At 52.1% G+C, this 20,890-nt stretch overlaps 1 protein-coding gene across 7 annotated transcripts in view; it reads left to right on the forward strand.

Annotated features, from left to right (window-relative positions):
• The window catches only part of LOC123344671 (myosin phosphatase Rho interacting protein), a 168,278-nt gene that overhangs the window by 19,334 nt on the left and 128,054 nt on the right, over positions 1 to 20,890 (forward strand). For all 7 annotated transcript variants that reach the window (XM_044981106.1, XM_044981105.1, XM_044981112.1 and 4 more), the window contains exons 2-3: positions 1,651 to 1,728; positions 3,848 to 3,913. In XM_044981106.1, the coding sequence (XP_044837041.1) occupies positions 1,651 to 1,728; positions 3,848 to 3,913 (144 nt within the window). The remainder of the gene's footprint in view (positions 1 to 1,650; positions 1,729 to 3,847; positions 3,914 to 20,890) is intronic.

Raw genomic sequence — 20,890 nt, forward strand, 5'->3', positions numbered from 1 at the left:
CAGGAGCTGTGTCTCAGATGTTTAAGGCTGCACCTCAGTAGGAGAGTTCGGGAAGGCAGCGGGATGCTGCAGAGGAATTTTTAAATTCAGCCCTGAAACCAAACTGCACATTTTTTTTTTTAATTTAACATTATATTTTTTTTATTTAAAAAACAAAAAAAAAAACCTCTTAAAGGGACTGTCACCTTAATTTCAGACAGTCATGAGCTCTTGTTTCCCCTGTTGTTACAAGCAAAGCCTGATATTTAACGTGCCACTGAAAGAGATTGGAGAAGAGATTTCTATCTTTTTCAGTTCATAAGCAGTTACGAGGCATCTTCCTTTCGTTTCCAGTTTGCAAACTTTATGGACTTCGTGCCTTTGGCAGCTTTAGGTGCACAGGCAATTTTTCCTGTCATTTGTGTGGATTTTTCCAGAGGGGAATATTTTTTTTAAGTGTTGCAAAACCACAAAAACTGACAGGAATGGCCCATGGGAGTGTTAGGCCTGAAACAATTTAGTCTAGATTTCAAGTTGCTGTCACCTGAAAAGGGTTTGAACTGATTCTTAGATTTTTTGGGGGTCTAAGCTCCCCTCTGAAGGCCAGGAATTTTTAGTGCACGTCAGCAGGGTCCCTATGGACAGTTAGTACGCGTCAGCAGGGTAGTGCAGGGTAGATTTACACCCCACCTTGCTGCGAAGTAAATATTTGTGTGAACAAGAGCATGTTTTCTGGTTGGTGACAATGCCCTGGCACGTTACTCGCCCTGGTTCTGATGTCCACCATCTTCATGTCCAGTAAGTCACTTGTGGTCTGGGAGTAGCATATTCAGCTGGTAGGAGGGAAAGTGGTGGAAGGATGATTTGGGGAGAATGTGTTTTGCAGCATGACCCTTCTGGCCATTCACTAGTGGGGTCACTGGCCTTGTGTGCTGGGGTTGCCTGTGATATCAGAGGCCTGGACTCTGACTCAGGAGGGTCAGTCCTATGGTCCTAAAGGCAGTGGAACAAGGACTTCCCTTTAGCAGTGTTTAGTTCATCTATTAAAGAAGAAAAATCTGGGAGGGGAGCTAAGATTTTCTTCCGCTGATTTCTGTGGTGATGCAGGTAGTTTTTCCAGTTATTCTTTCTCCTCCTTTTGCTGTTATCAGCTAAATGAGCCGCTTCCCAGTGTGAAATGACTAGGAGTGGCCCTCTTCTGTGCCAGGTTGCTGGATGTTGGAACTGACTGTGGAGAAGAGTGAGTTTGGGAGCACTGTTCAGTATAGGACCTGGCCACGCTGGTAAAGCTGCTGCTGATCTCTTCTGTGAATAAGAGCCAAATCTTCAGTAGCGCTTGGTTTCATCTGATTCCAGATGAGCTTCCTTGATGAGTGTCTTGCATAAGAACTATGTCAGGAGAGGGACTTTATGTAGATTTCCTCTTTCTCGCATTGATTAGCCGACTCAGGGCCAAGGAGTGTGAATCGCAAAGCTGCTTCTGCCCTGGACCTCCAGACAGCTGGGTTGAGGGCGTAAAACTTCAACGGACGTGTCCAGTGTTCCTGACATCCTGAGGACACGCTGGGTCCCACCCAGAATTCTCTAGTAAACATGGACTCACCATATTGAAGGGAGTGGGTCTGTCTCCTCAAGACTCCAGCTGACTGGTTCTCTTCTGTTCCTTCGTAGGCAAAGCCCATCTACGGCGGTTGGCTGCTGCTGGCACCAGAAGGGACGGACTTTGACAACCCTGTGCACCGTTCCCGGGTAAGGAAAGCAAAATCCTTCTTTTTCTACTCTAGCTGTTGTGGCAGATGGAGCATGGGAGGGGGTGGAGGAGGGCGCATGGATTGGAAGCGCAGGGAGGCGTTCTGGGAAGTGTGTTGCTCCTTCATTGTCCCAAGCTCATCTCTCCCACGTGTTCAGCAGTAATCCAGTCCCACTGCACGTGCCCCGGTTTGCTATGAGACGCATTGGCTGATGCTTGGCGTCCCAAGGATATCAGACGGAAGGGCAACGCCCCCTGTGCGTGCTGTAGGTGGTAATGGAATAGTCTTCTGTAGGTGAGAGAGATCCAGCAGCGAATGGGTTAAGAGAGACCTTCCCATTGGAAAGGTAAAGGCAGTTCTGCTGGTGGCCAGCAGAACGAGTGCAGCGGATGCTGGCTTTCTGTCCTTCCAGCTGCAGAGGTGTACCGAGAGCTCTAGGTATGGTGCTGAGCTAGACAGGCGGTGGCTGTAGTTGCCAGTACGATGCTAGGGTCTCGTGACTGAGAAGGGAAGTGGTGTGAGTGGGATGGTGTCCAAGGCCATGTTTGTAACATGAGCCATAATGATAAATTATTACTGAGTTGGGCTCAAGCCACAGAATCTGGATCCCAAGTTTGACACCTCCCTCCACAGCTTTGAGGGAGTTTGGAGGGTTGCTGGGGACCCATCTCTAATGATCACGTGTCCCTTAGTCAGGGCTGTAAATCGTACAGGGCAGGGCAGCACAGTGCCAAGCAAGTCTACAGGCAAATGGCATAAATGTGGTGGCAAATGGCAATGCAGAGCCATTAGGCTGCCTAGGCTGCCTGCAAACATGTGGAGTCTTGGCAGCTGTTTGATGGAGTAGGTGACTCATGCCTGTGTCTGCCTCACCGGCCTGGAGCATTCTAGTGATGCCATTCAGTAGGGTGGCAGGGGCAGGCTAATTGGGGTTGGTTAGGCACCCCACGAGACTGTAAGAACGAACTATCTTTGTGTTAAGGAGACACAGCCCAAGTGAGGTTCTCCAGCTCCCAGCTGTGTGAAGGCTGGGGATCTGGGGCGGGGACAGCCCCATGCCTCATCCCTGCTGGAGCACAGGAGATGTGAGACTATAATTCACCCGGGACGGTGGGGTAAGGCTGCCTGAGATCTGCATGCTGAGAATAAGGGTGGGGTGGGGGAATCTTCCAGTTTCTATGGAGCTTCTTTGTTCCAGCCTCTGCTCTTCCCCTCTCTGTACATCCGCCTGGCACCAGCACATGCTCCTCTAATCTATGCCACCTCGCCGTGGAGCAAATCCTTCTGAGCCACTTCCTGTGTTATCTGAGATGCAGCTGACATAACTCAGGATCTGGCTGCAAATAACCCAGCACTACTTTGGATGCCCATGTAAGGAAGTCAGACAGTAAATCAGCTTTAGAAAACTCAGACTGGTGTGAGCGAGGGCCTCCCACGGAGCCCTGGCAAGGTCACCCGAGGGGGAACGTGCTTTCTAGAGCCGCCGCTATCCATCCCCGCCCATTAACGATACAGTGCCATCCCTGACCATGCCGAAAGGTAACGCATGCCAAGGTGTGCTGGGCGGTGTTTGCAGGGCAAACGGCTCCCATGGCCTGGTGTGTGCGCCACACATTGAGTGCATGCCTGATTGCGTGTCTGTTATAACATGGCCAGGTTTGGGCAGGCTGCCACTCGAGCAGGGTTGGTTTCAGGGGAACCCGGCTCCAGATGGCCAGCTAGATTGCCTTTGAAAACCAGGGCGGTGCTAGAGTCGTCCGAGTGCTCAGCCGGAGTACAGCGTCCCCTGGCATGCACGCTCTGGCAGTGCCCCCTTCCCTGGGGTCACCTTCCACTCTCTGGGAACCCCATGCCGGCTGTGGTTCTGCAGCCCACCCACCACCGCGCTGGGTCCCTTCTGCTGCTGATTCGTATACGGCCGGCAGCAGAGCATTCTGGGGACGATGTGGGCGCTGGGTTGTGTCATGTGGCTGAGCTCTCCTTTTGCAGAAGGATCCAGCTCCTTTCTCCCAATGGCCAGACCTAGAGAGGAAGCGGACTCGATCCATAGCAGCTCTCTGGCCAGCGTGAGAGGGGAAGGGAGCTCTGTTTACCAACCGCGGTGTCTTCTCTTCCAGAAATGGCAGCGCCGGTTCTTCATCCTCTACGAACACGGTCTGCTGCGCTACGCCCTGGACGAGATGGTAAGTGGCGCCTCCTGGAGGCGGACATTCCCCCTGCTCCCTGTTTATTTCCCTGGTGTGGTGGCTGCGAGGGGCCTCGCCGCTGAGGTGGAGGGCTGCAGACGGGCGCAGCCTGCCCTGTGGCGGTTGTGCGAAGCCCGTGGCGGCTGGGGCATTGAGGACTGCGAGCAGCGTTGGATGCGGCTGGCATGAGGCCGGGCTTTGCTAGAGCATGGCGGAGCTTGGCAAGCAGCCCTGCGCCACGCAGCCCGGGGCCCTGAGGAGCAGAGTGGCTGTGCTGGGCTTCGGTGGGGGTCGCTAGCGGCCGCTCCCCTGGACTGGGGGACCCCGCCCCAGTGTGTGTGGGGCTGGCGTTGGCTGGCCCTGGCGGAAACGGGACAGAGCCTGAAGCGCCGAGTCTAGCTTGGTTGGGGTGCGTCACAGTCAGTGTCTGGGCTGGCCCTAGAGAAGCCATGGCTACCGACCCACAGGTCCCTTACTGGGTAGGAGGAGGGGCTGGCCCAAATGGGAGCTGTGTGTGTGGAGGGAAGGCAGGGAGGAGGCAGGGTGTGTGCCTCAGGCTCTCATGAGGCAGTGGGAAATGGATGCCGTGCCCACCCCCCACCATGATCCCAAGTGCCTGCTCTCCGGCTGGACGGAGGGGAATGGGAGCGCCCCAGGAGGCCTGGACTGAGGCCGCGTGGCCCCGTTCCAGGGATCCTTCCTGTTCCTAGAGTCTTTTGGTTTCCTTGCTGGGTGTCTTTGGTTGTTGGATTGTGGCTGCAGAGGCTCAGACCCTTCTGTAGCAGTGCCCAGAAAAAGTAGGTCAGCTGGGATGTTTGCCTGCTTCTCTCTCCTTCTCGGGGACCTGGATTCCTGTGATCTGGGCAGCAGGGCTCTGTTCTACGTGAAAACCCTCTCCCCTCTCTCCTGTGCGAGCGGGGCTGCAGATCTGGGTCGTTTGGCCGGCTCCAGCGTGATTGGCTGCGGCTGCGGCTTTTATCCTCCAGAGTTCAACAAGCCCGTGGGTTTTGTGTCTCTCTGCGCTGGGCTTAGCGCTTTCCTGCTCCAAGGGGGAGGTGTGCTGGGGTGTGTTTGTGCATGTGACGGGCTGCGCAAAGACACGCGTGTTGAGGCGGCGTGTGCAAGTACCTGCATGTTGTGGGGCAGAGGCCGGGTCTGGGGGAGTGTGTGAGACGCTCAGTCACACTGTAGGTGTCTGGGGCGGAGGGCGCCTTTTAGCTTCCCAGCTCTCCCCTGCCCCGGGGCAGAGTGGGCTGGGTGACGGTGCTGTTACACAATGGCTTGTACCCAGAGGGAGCCAGAGGTGGTGGATTCATGCTCTGAGCCTGACGGTGCCCCACTTGCTGTCTGCAAACTGGGCTCTCCCCCGCCCCTGAATTGCTGTTCAGTGGCAGCTCCCAGCTGGTGCAATAGCTCACAACCCTGCCTTTCGGGGGAATGGTCCTTGCATTCCACACTCCCTGCAGACACTTCACCTCCACCCTGTGGGGCTCTGTCCTGGAATGGCTTCCCTGCCAACCCCCCCTCATTCCATGGAGGGACATCCCGGGGGCAATTATTTGCAAGAATTTGGGCCTGCATGTGAAAACAAAGAACACAATTTCCAAAGTGTGTGTGTGTGTGTCTCTGTCTCGCTCACTCTTTTCTCTTCTGGGGGTTGATCCAAGTCCCCTAAATAATTTACACGGCTCAGGCAGGAGTAGTGGAGCCTTACAATACATCTGTAGTATCTCGGCAACCTGGCTCCTCGCTGGGGTAATATGTCGGGGAGATACAAAAGGAAGGCTGTGCTCTGCTGGCTTACCGAGAAGAGACCCAAATCCTAGGAAGACCCAGGGCCAAGGAGGGAGGATTAGTGGGATGCTGGGAACTCTCTGCTTGCTTAGTGGCTCCGCTGGCCTATTCAGACGGCCTTTAAAAGCTGTAACAAAGCTGGTCTATTTTCATAGGCCCTGTATAGTTGTGATCCCAGTGGTCAATGGGCCGGCGATGGTGGGTCGCAGCATGGCCCAGTGGCTATGGCACAAGGTGTGTCGTCTCTGAATTTCTTGATGTTGCGGGTGTCTCAAGACCGTGTAGGGCTGAGGGTGGCACGTGCTGGTTTCCTGGCAGCAAGATGCAGCCCCACGCGCTCTGGGATGCTTCGGACGAGTCCACGTAACCGAGGCTTTGCCTGTCTTAGGGCTTCAGCCCTCAATATTAGCTGCACTGGTGCAAACCTTGTTTACACTGGTCCAGTGTAACTTGCACCAGTGCAGCCTACTCCAATTTGTTCCAGTGCATGTCCTGGTTTACATGGTGTAGCACGTGTTCGCTCTGTTGCAGCTAGCTTAAGTCCCGAGTAGCTGAGGCCAGCCACCGTCCATCAGAACTCACCCCCTTGGGCACTCTCCCCCGTGGGGTTTAACATGCTTGGCCTGAGATGACCGGGGTTCCCATCACATTGTTGTGTTAGTAGCTCTGGCCAAAGAGGAACGCTGTTTAGTCATGGGAGTTGGTTGCAACTTCAGGCTGCACAAGCAGCCCTCTTTGCCAAGAGCGTGGGAAACTGAGGCACTGAGGGGTGGCGTGACCTGCTCAGAGGTCACCCGGCCAGTCAGGAACAAGAACTGCTGACTCCCATGCTGCCAGGAGGATGGTAGGTCTGAACTCCTGCACTCAGGTGCTGAAGGGACTTGGGTGTGCAATTGCTGGCTGGAAGTGCTAGTGGCCCAGGACGCTCTGTGCTGCAGGGGAACGGTGCTTGGTGAAATATGAAGGGCAAAGAGGTCAAACCACAATTCCCCAGGCACCTCCTGGGCTGGCAGGGCTTAAAGGGAAAAGATGGAAAAACAAACAAGTAGAAAGCAAGGGAAATGCATGTGAATGTGTGTAAAAGAAGTCTGGGTCTATGGGTAAGCTGGATCCCTCTGCGCAGACCCAAGACAGCTTCCCACACGCAAGTGTCTTATCGGTTCTTTGGCTGGCTGGCTTTACTGCTCTCTGCCAGCTCTAAAACCTCCCTCTTGCAGGAGCAGAGTATATGGCAGAGGAAGGGGTCGAGGCGAAGGTGCCCGCTTGGCGTGAACTCCTGGTCCTGCTCTTATACTATCACGGAGTTCCTTAAAACTAACCGGTGGTGCCTAATGGAATGTGCCAGAGCCTGACTTTCAGCAGTGTGGCTCTTCTCTTAGAGGTGGGGTGATCTCCAGGTTTGTGGAAGATTCCTTTAGCCTTCAGATTGCTCTGGTAACGTGTCCCGAGAACTAGGATCAGCCTTGGCAGTGGACAGACCACTGGACTAGGACTCCTGGGTCTATTTCCAGCTCTGCCACTGGCCTGTTGGGTGACCTTGGACAAGTCATGTCACTGCTCTGTGCCTCAGTTTCCTTTCCATTCCATTCCATTCCTGGGGATGCTCCTTAGAAAAGATCTATGGTTGAAAAGCGCTCTAGAAGAGGCAGCTTTCTCATGCTGAACATTCACGTCTTGCTTGATGGCCCCAGCATGGTTTGGGTGGTGGCTGGGTGCAATATCTCCCCCTGCCATGTCTGGTCAGGCTCTGGGGCTCAGTCTTCAGTTTTAAGTTTTTTGCAGCAGGAGGAGCACCACTGGGACGTCCATGTCCAGCGTGGAAAGCTCTGATGGAGCATGCAGTGCAGCGAGCGAGTGTCGAAGGGAGCTAGTGGCGATTGCTCTGCCCGTGGACAGTGTGTGCTGGCTGAGTGCCCCTGGGGTATGAGCAGTCCCAATGCCACCTGCTAAATGGTGGGGTCAGTAGCTGTGACTCTGTGACGTAGACGGAGGGCGTTATTCCTCCAGGCTCTCAGCTGCCACGCAGTGGGGAGAGGGGGAGCTCTACGGTGGGGAGGCCTTGATGGGAGACCTTGACTCTGGGTGAAGAGGGGAACATCCAATGGGGCGTGATGTTCCAAACCCGCTGAGGTCAGCAGACGGAGGCAGTCGTCTCTCTTCCCCCTTGCCCAGGCTGGTTCAAAGCCCACCCTCCAGCTTGCTCTGACACGTTCTGCAAAAATACCCCCCAGCCTTTCCCGAGGAGTAATCCCTCTTCACCCCGGCTGGCATTCAGACCGATTTAAAGGGCAACTGCTGCTCTGCTGGGATCTCCTGCCGACTATCCATCTCCTCTGCTCACCTGGGTGAACAAACATGGGCCGACCTCTTGGCCTGCTGCACAGCGCCCCCTCCAGTTCATTGGAGTCCCTGCATGCACTGGCCAGGTGGGAGTTCCAGGGTGAGAGAAGGTGGTTTGGGGCTTGACTCGCAGCCTGGCTGGTGGATATTTGGCTGGGATTGCAGAGCAGAGGGACGTTCTGTCTCAGGACAAAGCCATGGCCAAGAGGAGACAAAGGGGTTATTTATCTGGTCCGCCAAGGACTAAAGGCAGGGAGGAGATGGGGAAGAAGAGGGTGATCTTTCTCCCTGTGCAGAGTATGGGAAAACTTCATGCTGAGCATCCTCTGCTTGACCCTGGGGGAGTTGTGTTTGCAGAACGGCCAGTCCCTGAACCTTTGGGATCCAATGCCAGATCTGTTAGCACATGGACTCTGAGGAACAAGGGGACCCTGTCTTGCCTCCCCTCCCACCAGCGCCAAAGTGAGCTTGTTCTGAGCTGGCCTTTCCTGTCAGCTACGGGGGTTCATGTAACCCTGGAGCCCTCGTTCCAGAGGCAGATTTATCCTCGGTGGAGCAGAGCTGGGTTATCTAGGAGTCAGAATGTGCTGAGCTGCTCTTGCTCTGGTTTTGTCTGTTTTGCGTGCTGGGAGGGATGCTTACAGTGGGCTCAGATAATTCCTGCAAGGATTTTCTGCAGGTCGCCCTGGGTAAATCCTGTGCATCGCAGTGGAAGTTTCCATTGAATCCCCTGCCCTGTGCAACTCATTCTTGCAGGATGTTGCCAGAAAAGGCCCTTTGCTTGGTTGCTAGGACAGTAGCTTTGTGGGGTGTGTGGGGGGGCACACTGAACCCCCTTGAGCCAGACACACGGGATTGCGCCTGAAGCATTATTCCTTGGAGACCTCCGGCTAAGCCACAGGCTGGAGCTTCCAGCTCCTTACGCTCGAGAGGCAGATTGCACACGGGTTCCTTATTTTATTCCTTGCTGCTTTTGACAGTCTCTTGTTTTGCTGGGTTTTGTATGCTGGGCTGTTTCCCCTTCCCTTTGCGTGCCAGTAATACACGTTAACATTTTTAGAAGGTCTCTTTCTATAAGTCTATAATATATAACTAAACTATTGTTGTATGTAAAGTAAATAAGGTTTTTAAAATGTTTAAGAAGCTTCATTTAAAATTAAATTAAAATGCAGATCCCCCCGGACCTGGTGGCCAGGACCAGGGCAGTGTGAGTGCCACTGAAAATCAGCTTGCGTGCCGCCTTCGGCACATGTGCCATAGGTTGCCTACCCCTGCTCTATGTCATAAGGTCACTAGCTCACACCTATCAGTAAAAACCGTGACGAGGGAAAATAAACTCTCCTTGCCTATGCAAGCTCTCTTGGTGTTTGAGCCAGGATCCCAGGCTCAGCTGGCTGGATTCTGTCTTCCAAGGAACAAGGAAAATCTGGTGTGAGCTGAAGAGAGACTGGGCAAATGGGAAATGAAGTACCAGGGCTTAAGGCCCCAATTCAGCAAAGCACATAAGCAGGTGCTTTACTGTAAGTGCGCTGCTGAATCAGGGCCTGAACTGGTACTTCTAACGTGCCTCTGGCTTTACCGATGCTCTGCGAGGGTTGGCTGGAGTTGCGAGGGATGGCAAGGGGGAGGAGGCAAACGGAGAGTAGGGTCCCAAGGAGTGCGGGTCTGTCGGACTTGCTGTGGTTCTTTGGTAATTTTAGTGTAGTCCTGGGTGATTCCCAGACTCCATCACCAGCTGCGTCCTGGAGTTCCTCTGCCCGGGGAGCTGCGAACGTCGCTTGGATTTTGAATCCCAGCCCCCCACCTGTGTGCAGTGAGACTGGCATGAGTGTGAGGAGGGAGCAGAATTAGCTTCCTTCATTAGTCAGGAGGGTTTTTTCTTCCTTGTTCCCCGAGGCTCGGCCAAGGCCCATCTTCTCCCTGGCTGCAGGGGGGAGAAAGAAGGAACCTCAGTCGGCAGCCGTGGTTGGAGAGTCCAGCTCCTCTCTCCAGCAGCTGGGCCTGGAACGGGCCCAAGCGGGAAACGAGAGCCACACAAAGGTGCTGTCTTTCATCCAGCAGAACTTGGCACAGCTCGGGGGAGCGTAGGCAAGGGGGGTTGGAAGCAGGGCCAGAATCTTAAAGGCTCAGGAGTCACTTATATATTTAAAAAAAACAAAAAAACCCCAACCCACCAAAAGATGAGGTCCCTGCTCGCCACCCCCCTCAAGCAGAGTAAATGATCGAAGCTGCATCGAGGCCTCCAGATGTGGCTTGTTTATAGCGGGATTGCAGCTGTGCTGAGCCAGACCTGCTTGTTGCAGGGAGGATGGGGGGAGGGGTTGTTCTCTTTAGCTGCTTGAGAAAGCAGAGGTGGTGCTGCCCTTAGCCTGGAGGCAGATGCTCCAGGGGCAGTTGAGGTTCCTGTTCTCCGCCTGGCGCCATTCCCTCCATGGCAGAAGTCGTTTAGATTCATTGATGGTCTGTGTAGATCCCCTCCTCTGAAGCCTTTCCAAGGGCCGGGTGCATGTGTGTGGGGGTGGTTGGGTCCTTCCAACACCCCTCATTTCCCCTTCCTCCCCGCAAAGTGCACCCTGTAGTTAACACACTGGTGTCCACAGGACTGGTCTGCAGCACCTCAGGCTGCTGGCTGGGGTGATACCCTGGCGATGGTTTTGCATCCTGGCTGCAGGCGCCCCTGTGCATGGAGGTTGGCTAGCGGTATCAGACCTGCTCCCATTTGCCTGATAAGCAGGACCCTTTGACTAGCCCCAGGCACCGGATTCCCTGGGTTATGGAGGGATCTCTCGTGAGCCTGGGAAGCCAGAGGTGCTAGCCCGGCCGTGGGAGCGACCTGCTTTGGGAGGAAGCTGGTGCAAGGTGGCCTCTGACCTCGCCATTAAAGTATTCAGCAAATGAAGGAGCTGCCGGCTCTCTGTAACTGAGTCCAGATGAGGCTCCTGGAGGAAGGGAAAAGAACCCGAAAAGTGGGTGGTTCATTGGCAGAGAGAAGCAGATGCTTGTGGGCGATGCTGTGGCATGGCAGCCCTGGATCGCGACGTATTCTGAGGTGCTTTGTCTCTCCTCTGTGGCGGTGACCTGGGACGGGGCTCTGCGGAGGGGATCAGCTTTGCACACAGGCTCTGTCCCTCCCTGGTCCTGTACCTGGCCCCCTCCTTTGTCTGTGAGGCCAGGGCTGTCTGTTTGTTTGTATTACCGCAGCCCCTGGGAGCCCTAGATGTGGCCCTGGGTCCCGTTACGCTAGGTGCTGTACAAACCCCAAACAAAAAGATGGTCTCTGCCCCCAAGGGGCTTACAATCAAAGTATGAAATGAGAGACAACAAATGGATACAGACAGGCGCAAGGAAACAATGAGACTGTTGGTCAGTGCGATAGTCTCTGCTCCCAGCACACCAGCTGCCTTTGTCAAGTTTTTTGTAGGCCTCCTGGCAAAGGGGAGTTTTCAGGAGGGATTTGTAGGTGGATAATGGAGGTAGCTTGCTCATGCCACTGTGTGTCTGACACCTCCACGCCCTCCGCGTAGGGCCTAATCTGCCCCACTTTGCCTCTCCTATGTTTTTAGTATCCCTTGGGGGCATCCTTAGCTGGACTGGCACTGAGGGGCTCCCAAGGAATGCAGCAGCTGTGGTACGAGTGGAGCCTACTAGCAGCTGGACTGAGACCTCCCAAGCAGTTGCAGGAATGTATTGAGTTGTGCTAACTTGAACCTGCTAGACATTAATTTTGTGGCTTTGGCAATTTCTCTGCTCTTATTAGAAATGTGGTGGGGCGGGCGGGGTGTGTGTGTGTGTGTGGTTGGCAGTGCGAGAGAAGCTGTTACTTACAGAAGGTGACGGCTGACCTAACGCTTGGTTTGGGGGAAAGAAGGCCGGATGGCTTTGTTTTGGATCACTCGCTTTTTGTTCTTAGAGAGTTGAGTTATTTATCCAATCTCTTGACAAAGGGGCTTTTTGCAAAGTACACGTCCTAGTGACTTTCCTGCAGCAAAGGGCACATCTGTTTCAGAGCTAGGGTCAGCACTTAGTGAGACATCAGCCTGTATTCGGAATGGGGTGCGGGGCTGTGGCTGACTATGATCTTTGTTTTGGGGGATGGAGAGCAGGTAATGTACATGCCAGGATGTCAGCTATGGTTCTCCCAGAGTTCTCGTGATTCATTCATTAGGCTGGGCTGCTTGTTGAAAGTGGTGGTGGTGGTTCAACTGGCAACTACCTTAGGAATCTTCTCTTTTAATCCACTGTGTAGAGACCAAAATACCCCATGACTACTGTCTACAGGCCAGGGTATGTGTGTTGGGATGGGAAGGCACTGCTTTTAGAAATGGTGTTGTCTTGAGAGTACGCTCTTTGGCACTGAAGCTCTGACAACTGGTCTAGCTAGGAGGCAAAACAAGTGCACATTCTCCGCCTTGCAGCAGCAGCAGCTGAATGTGGACAAGTTGTAATTGGAGTTGACTGAAGAGAAGAATGTCTGATCCTCCTGGGGGTGGGTGGCTGGCTGGCCGGCCCTCAATTCTCTCTCTTGTGAGCTCCCAACAGGGAATGGCGTTGCAGTGGGACAGTGTGTGCTTGGCCTCTGCTCTCCGGCAGACCTGGGTTCTGAGCTGGAATCGCAAAGCGCAAATTGAACCTTAATGGCAGTCTGGCCTCCTCATAACACCCAGTACTGATTTCATCATGGGTTGGCAGTGTCTGCTCAGGACGAGAATAGCACAGGGCTTACAGGTCAGGGTTGGAAGGGCATTGACCTGGTTGCATGAGGGAAGCTAGCATGGTGCCTGACCTTGCTGAGTGCCACTTTGGCTGGTACTGTTGCCTGTTCTTCACTTCCATCCTGAGCACAACCAAAAACGAAGGCATGACTGTTCCCCTGTTTAACGAGTGGGATTGGAGATGGGGTGACTTGGGCTAGTTTAAGTTGGCTCTGTCCCAGAGACATAGTCATGCTCCGTGTTGCATTGATTTTGTAACATAGTCCGGTGACCACCAGTGGCTGATATGTGGCCATCAAAATCCTTTCCTCTGGTGACCCAGGTGCCCAGAAACAAAAGGTGTGTTTTGAGATGAGACCACTTTGGTGCTTCACCTTTTATCAAAGGGTGAATATAACTGTCTGGGTTGTAGCAAAGCTTATAGATTCCAAGGCTGGAAGAGACCATTGTGATCATCTAGTCTGACCTCCGGCATAACGCATGTCATGGAACTGCCTCAAAATAATTCCTAGAGCAGATCTTCTAGAAAACATCCCACCTTGATTGGAAAATTGGCAGTGATGGAGAATCCACCATGATGCTTGGTAAATTGTTGTTCACTCGTGCAACGTGTTGACCATTTCATTGCAAGTGTCTAAAACTCCCATGGCTGCTGGCTCCGAGTGGTTCGAGGAACTTCTCTGATGAATGACTGCTCTCTCTGGAAGATCTGTTGGTCTGACAGATAGCATGCAGGCTTCATAAGGCCCCTTCTGAGATCTGGATGTGTTTCGTTTTATAGGATGAGTTTTATAGTGGACTTAAGTAGAGCAAGAAGCCAGCATGCTGGCTGATGTAGGGTGGGCTGGCAAGGGGAGACCCAAGATTGTGTGTTTTCTGGGTGATTCATTGCAAATGCTCTCTCTGGCCCAGTGGAGTGTCCTGTTACAGCTGTAGTTTAGTTAGTTGGGGAAGACTTTGGAACACAGCTAAGCAATTCTGGAATCAACCCCTTGCAGCATCTCTAGCCATGTGTCATGCTAAGATGGGTGCCTGAACTAGAGTAACCTTCTAGTTGGGATGGCTGTATGGAATCAGAATGTTTTGGGTGCTCAGATTCCTCTGACTCATTCCCTGGCCTCCCTGCTCCAATTCCGTTACCTTTTTATTTTTTTTTAAGTGCTCTCCTGAAAATTGACCAGGTATAAAGTGTAACTTGTTCCTCTTGAAGTCCAGTGAGTTCAGCTGGGAAGTACGTCGAAGGAGCCGATTTGCTGTGGGATTGGAGTGGCTTTGCATGCAGGCATGGCATGTGGATTTTAAATTCTGCCTGTCTCTCTGGTGGTTCAAGGCAGTTCCATATCTGCACTAAAAGGCCAACAGTTATGTAACGGTCTCATCATTGGTGATGGGGCCACAACATGTCTTTTGAAGCATCCTCCATCTGACCCTGGGCCTGCTGGATCTCTTGTGGCCCTGTCTCAGAATGGGCTTTTTTGGGGGAAAGCCTAATTCTGAATGTCGTGATCTACAGGTTGCAAAGAGATCGCACGTGCAGATTCATGGCTGCAGGCTTTAAATAAAAGCTGCATCACCACTTGATGTGGAGTGTGCCACTAGCTTTGACCCAGCGCACCAACCAATTAATCTCCCAGGCTTTAGCGTGGTGAACTTGAGAGGCTGCCATCATGTAATAACAGTGCCAGTGTGCCAGCTGTAACCGCAGGGTAGGACTGCTTGCTGCACTGAGGTTTGGAGGGAAGAGGCTGCACACAGAAGGATGCTCTCGCCTCTGGGATCAGTGTTGGTGGCACTTCTTTCTTTGTGAGGCCCAAGTAATAGTCCTCAAAGCAAGTCCTGAGGACTATCTTCCAAACACAGACCTGGACCTGGGAGGAAATGGCACCCTGCCTCCCCAGGCCTGGCCCTACTGTTTGTTCCAAGCACTTCTCCTGGGCTAGACTCCAGCTACGCTCTGGCTAGCGCCTGCTTGGCCTTCTTGCTGCATGGCTGTCCTCATAGGCCATGCGTAGGCTGCTCTGATGACCCATCCTGGAGCAGCCCTGAGATAGCAGCTCCAGTCTGTGGATTGCAAACCAGCTAGCAAGTCCCATGTGGATTTTCCAGGCCAGAAATGGTGCTTCTGGTGCAGGGAGGACACCAGTGGGATTGAGTGATGTGTGGGAGGATGGCTGGCGGCTGCTGCTGCAGAACCACACCAAGGCCCATTTGGGAAACAAGACATTGTGAGGAAGCCAAAATGTTCTGAGCGGGAGACGTTCGTAACTTGGCCTGGCTGCCACTGTCTGCGGAGAGGCCAAGGATGGCTTGTGCCTGTCTGGGCGCGTTGGGCGAATTCCTCCCGCCCTGACAAAGAATCCGTGCAAGGCAGGATAAAGGAGAACAGGCAAGGTGTGGTGTTGGGAATTGCCACACCTGTGGTGCGGACAAATAGCTGGCGCTGGTCTCCAGGGCTGTCGGCATGGCCCTTCTCCAGCACCAAATACACGTGACGTTGTGGAGCCCTGGAACGATGCTCTGTTGCAATCTCTCTATTTTTGGTGTGCCAAGGGACTGGTGTAGATTTAACGCTTTTGTCAGGTGACTGCTGGTGCAGCGGGGAGGCGGAGAGCATATGCCCTGCTGTGCTCCCACTGCCTTGCCATGGAGCAACTCCTGCAGGCTACCTTGGTCAGGAAGGCTCTGGCTGGCTGTGTCTGTGAATGCCGATGTTAGAGCAACAGCTCTGAAGTCCATTGCCCACAGAACGGAGTGTGCCACATGCCTCCCCCACTGCCCTGTCCTGGATGAATGATAGCGCAGCGTGGTCTCTATGTCCCAGTCAATCCTGGGACAATATGTGCTCACTGTTCATGAGGATGACTTTCTATTGATCTTTTGGGGACACAGACACCTGTCCTGGGGGACCTGGGCTGAGACCACTATACTTACTGCACAGGGTTCTGTGGCTTTTCGTTTAAAGCCGAATGTCGCTCTTGCAAATCGCTCCAGCCACGTTGAGTGATCAGTACAAATAAAGCTTGTGCAGGTTGTGGGAAATAAAACTCACAGTCCCCTCCCCCTTTTATCTCAAACTAAATATATTCAGGGAGCTTGCCAGCATGGTGCTTCTGACTCCGCAGCCCTGGGTATACAGAGCTTGTTCAGACATGCAGAAATTCCTTGGTTGAAAAGTTGGGCATATGCGGAGGTTGGGCTGACTTAACCACCCACCCCCATGTTGCCTTCTGCACCCCCCCACCTCTTTCTGCAGCTGCAGGGGGGAGGGGGGTTTGTTCCTGAACAATTGCTCAGAGTCATGTTCCTATGCTAAAGCAGCCACAGCGATTATCCCTCAGTGTTAGCTTGCTCATGCCATTTATAAGCCTACATGCTGGGCCAGATGATGTAAAGGATGGGAAACCACTAAAGATTAATCATTTGGGGGGGGTTGGGAGAGGGAAGATGAATGACTTACTGCTTGTGAATCAGGCCTCTTGGAATGACGGGGGAGATTCTGCAGGGGAAAGGAACCTCTGCAGCATCAGGAGTCTGTGTGGGTGAATATCTCTCCCCGATCCCTTGGTCAGATGCTGGTGCCACTCTAAGTGGCAGCAGTCGATCATTTCCTCTGCTTTCCTCCCTAGATTAATGGTTCACGAGCACCCACATTCACCCCGACTCCCGCGCGCTCTTATGCAGGGCTTGTTTTTGTAGGACCACAGTCCAGCAAAATGGCTATAGATCAGTTCCCTGCAAACGGAGGCCTGGCCTTTGAGCTGCATGTGTGGAGACAGTTGTCTTTCTAGGGGCCTGGTAAGATTGCAGCTGGAATGCCCTGTATGGTTCAGGGCACTATCAGCTAGAGGGGCTGCAAACATGATTAATAATCTGCAAGGATTGATTGACAGGGAAACTCCGGGGTGGCGGGGTTTGGTTAAATGACTATTAAGTGTGGAGCAGATAACTGGCTCCAAGTACTTGTAAGGTCTAAATAGCAGGGGAGGGAGAAGAATCGTTCAAAGTGGTCCATGAAGGTGTAATTAGGAATAACAGGATGCAATTGAGCAAAGGGAAATTTAGGCTGGATATCAAATTCCCCCAAGGGAAAAGTCTGTTAGGCTGTGACTAATATATATAGAACTGGAAGGGACCCTGAAAGGTCATTGAGTCCAGCCCCCTGCCTTCACTAGCAGGACCAAGTACTGATTTTTGCCCCAGATCCCTAAATGGCCCCCTCAAGGATTGAACTCACAACCCTGGGTTTAGCAAGCCCAATGCTCAAACCACTGAGCTATCCCTCCCCCCTAAGCCCTAGCCGCCCAAGAAGAGTGCCAGACGTCCCTTTGCTTACGACATGTAAAACTAGCGAGGGCTGTCTCCCTCATACTGTGGACTGGCCTCAGGTACGGTGACTTGCCCAAAGTCCACTGGAATCTGACACCTGTCCAGTGCTGGGTAAACACTAAACTTCATTGTGAAATCCTTTGCACACCCCAGATTAAACCTCACTGCCATCTGCAGTGCATAGAGCACGCCTGGCGGCAGTGGGTTTAGGGGCCGTGTGTACAATCCTGTGGATGAGGTGCTAAGTTTGACAGGCCATCCGTGGAAATGGCACTGTTTTCTAGCCTTCTCTGGTGCAAAGAAGATGGACTGTGCCAGGGCTACATAAGTAGCGAGTGCAGCAAGATTGTAAATAGTTACACCCGCTCTGTGTGGTCACTGCCTATAATTAGATGTCTAGATTTCTGCTGAATGGGAATATCCTTGTAATCCCTACTGGCTTGCAAAGAGAGGAAACATGGTGCATGGTTCATTCCTCTTTCTCCTTCACCTGCATGGAGATGGTGGCTAATTTCCTTACCTCTATCTGGGAAGGCATCTGATCTGGCTGTTAAAGCAGGAGACTGGGAGTTGGGGCTTCTGGGTCCTGAGTCTTAGTGACTTGCTACATGTTCTTGGGCAAATCGTAACCTCAGTGCAGTAGCTGACTCCTCGGTCTGGTAGAGATAATAATCCCCTTTTTTCACAAGGGAATTGGAGTTTATAAAACACTGGGTGAGTAGGGTGGCTTGCAAAGGCGTATCCTCAGTTTCTTATTCAGCCCTCTGAAGTGATGGTGACACCATCACGTTAATTGTGGTGAAGGGGGCAGATGACATGCTTCCCTGGGGTTTCCTCCTGCCATATAAGCATCCTTTTTCTGTAGCTGCCTGGGAAGCTGCTGTAGGAGAGGATTTGATTGGTGCCTTTGCCAAGGTGAGTCACCATTGTTTTGGTAGTGGATGCATCCGTGACCCGCAGAACAAATCCCAGGAGCGATGGGGGATGCCCTAAACTGTAAGCAGGTACCAGATACCCACTCTCGGAAGGCTCTGCTGTGAATAGCCTGTTAAGGAATGAACTGTCCATGCTTGGAATTGTCCATGCTGATGTACATGGAGCAGGAGAGTGGGCCATGCTGCTCCGAGGATGAATGGAACTAACATTTGGGCGTGAATCTAATGTGGCCTGTCTGTCTCCTGTGCAATAGAATTTTCTAGTTATCCTTTAACACTTTTGCAGGGGAGGCAGTGGCCTAGTGCACCGAGCATGAACTGGGAGTCGGGGGACCTGGATTGTGTTCCTAGCTGTCTCCATTACTTGCTGTGTGACATCACATCACCACTCCGCCTGAAAATGGAAGTGTGTGTGTGTGTGTGTGTGTGTGTGTAAAACACCTTCATTTGGAGACTTCCAAGATCTTAACAGAATGGGTTGTTATACCCATTTTACAGAAAGGTTCAGGAGATTGGAGTCAGACACCCAGTAACACTCAGCTACCTCTTTGGAGCATTGTGTGGGTTAGTAATGTGCTCTGTAGATCAACCTAGTTGTCGACATGCCAGGGAGGACAATTTTGAACGTGCTAACAATTGCAGCCTCTCTTGGTTCCTTTGGCGGTGAGTTTCCCATGTTATGAGTCTGCTGCACCAACAGAACAGGCTCTGCTTGGTTCTTTCTTAGCTTTGATTTTTGTCCTCTTGGTTTCCAAATCTTCCAACTTGGTAGATGCTTCTAGGGAATGTTTCACTTTCTTGCTATGCCATTTGTCTTGATGGCTGCTTCTAGAGTATGGTCATGTTTCAAGCCGACTGTGCCCATGTTGAAGTCTCATGCAGGAAAGACTCCCACAGGACTTCCATCTCTAGCCATTCATGCCCATTGAATGTGTATCCCACACTTAAAGCACAGTAGCTCAGCTTGTAAATCAGGCTGTTTTCCATAGTGCTAATATAAGTACAATCAAACCAACCTCTCTACCCATGTTTGCCGATGACCTGAAAGTGGGAGGGCAGGTTGGATACTGGGTTGGAAGAGCCCAGAGGGAAAAACCAGGCCAGCTCAGCGTCTGGCAGTAGTTAAAGTAAATGGCTCACTGGGATGGATGTATAAATAGAAGAACAGAGGCCAGCTTGGAAGAGGGAGCTCTGGCAATGATCAAAGGGCTAGCGGGGTCACATCTGGAGTCCTGCACTCTGTTTGGGGCATCATGTCACCGGAAAGAATACTGGAGAATTGGAGAAGATGAAGAGGTTAACAACGATGCTCAAGTGTTAAATATACCCTGAGAGAGACTGTAACCTATAGAGATAATTAATGAAAAAATAACCCTTTTTATTTAGAAGAGCAGAGCAGATTTAAAAATGTCGCTGTAAGCCGAGCGGCACTGTTCATTCTCATTATCATTCCTGTATGCATCATGATGCCTCATCCGCATTTTTTTTCTTTTAAGAACTCAAGAATTTATGTTTGAGTTTTTAGATCAAAGCAATTTACTTCAGTCCTGGCACAGAAAGGAAACTCTTTGGAGGGGATTAAAAACTAACCGTAAAGGTTTTAGCCTGTCCATCCTTATTTTTTCCAGACATTTCACCATCTAAACATTTCCAAGTGCCCTCCTCCCAGTCTTTTGAGGAAATACAAAGCTTGAAAGCTTTGTCCAAAAGTTGCTACCACTGAGTTTCCCTTGTAAGTTGCTTTTACCACTGCAGCTTGGTTTTCCTGCTGCCTATAGTTGCCAGATCTCAATACTTTCAGTTTCTGTTTAGCATAAAAGCTTTTGGCTTGACTCAAAGCATGTTTCACATTTAAAACAACTTGAAACAAAAGGGCTTGACTGTAGTGACTGTGAGAAAGGGTCAGATCTTTGTACGATATGTGGCAAATTGCCGGCACTATTATGATGGGTCCTGCGCTTTCTCCTCTTGTGGGGGTTCAGGGTGCTGTTTCTCATCCCTTAACTGGGGTATCAACTGTCCCACTAGTGTCCCAGAAAAGGGGAGTGGAGAGGGAGGGACCTGGGGCCGTCCTCTACTCCGGGTCCCAGCCCAGAGGCCCTAGGGATAGCAGTGAACCACTTGAACTAGCGATTCCTTCCCCTGGGCTACTTCCCTCTCCGGCCCTTCAGCTTGTGGGGCTTCCTGCCCTCTCTCCGCTTGGGCCAAGTTTCTCCCAACCCCTTGTGTCTGTAGAGTCCCTCTGCTCTGCACAAGCCGGGTTTCCCTTTACCTAGGGTCTTGGTCTTCTGGCCCATGACAGCACTTCTCCAAACTCTCCTCTGCTTCCCTCCAAACTGCTCTCTGCTTCAGCTCCTCCAACTGACTGATTGAAGCAGGGGGTTTTTATCAGATGACTGGCTTCAGGTGCTCTAATTGGCTTAATTGGTTTCAGGTGCTCTAATTAATCTGTAGTAGCCTCTCTTCCCTCTACAGGGAATAAGGTTCTCATCATCCTGGGCCTTACATATCTTTCATCTATCACTCTCCTGCTGCCCTCTGGCCGTGCTATATCACAGGTAATTCACTGGGCCCTCCAGGACCTCTACAACTTGGGGGCTTTTATCCACTGGCTATTTCTTGTTTCATGGCTTGCGTCAGATAGACTCGCTTTCTGAGCTACTAGGCTTCTCCAGTTTAATTCCACCCTGTCCAAAGAATGGAGAAAATATTCTCTCACTGTATGCAGAGGAGGCTGTTACTGTCCAGTGGTGATTTGTCACTTCAACAAGCTCTGCCTGTACTGAGCTGACTCTGCAACTTCCACCCAACCAGCCTCCATTCAAATACAGAGTAATGCACAATAACTTGAACTATTCCAGTACGTT

The sequence above is a fragment of the Mauremys mutica genome, chromosome 11 (genome assembly GCF_020497125.1).
Source record: "Mauremys mutica isolate MM-2020 ecotype Southern chromosome 11, ASM2049712v1, whole genome shotgun sequence".
In the NCBI taxonomy this organism is placed as follows: Eukaryota; Metazoa; Chordata; order Testudines; family Geoemydidae; genus Mauremys; species Mauremys mutica.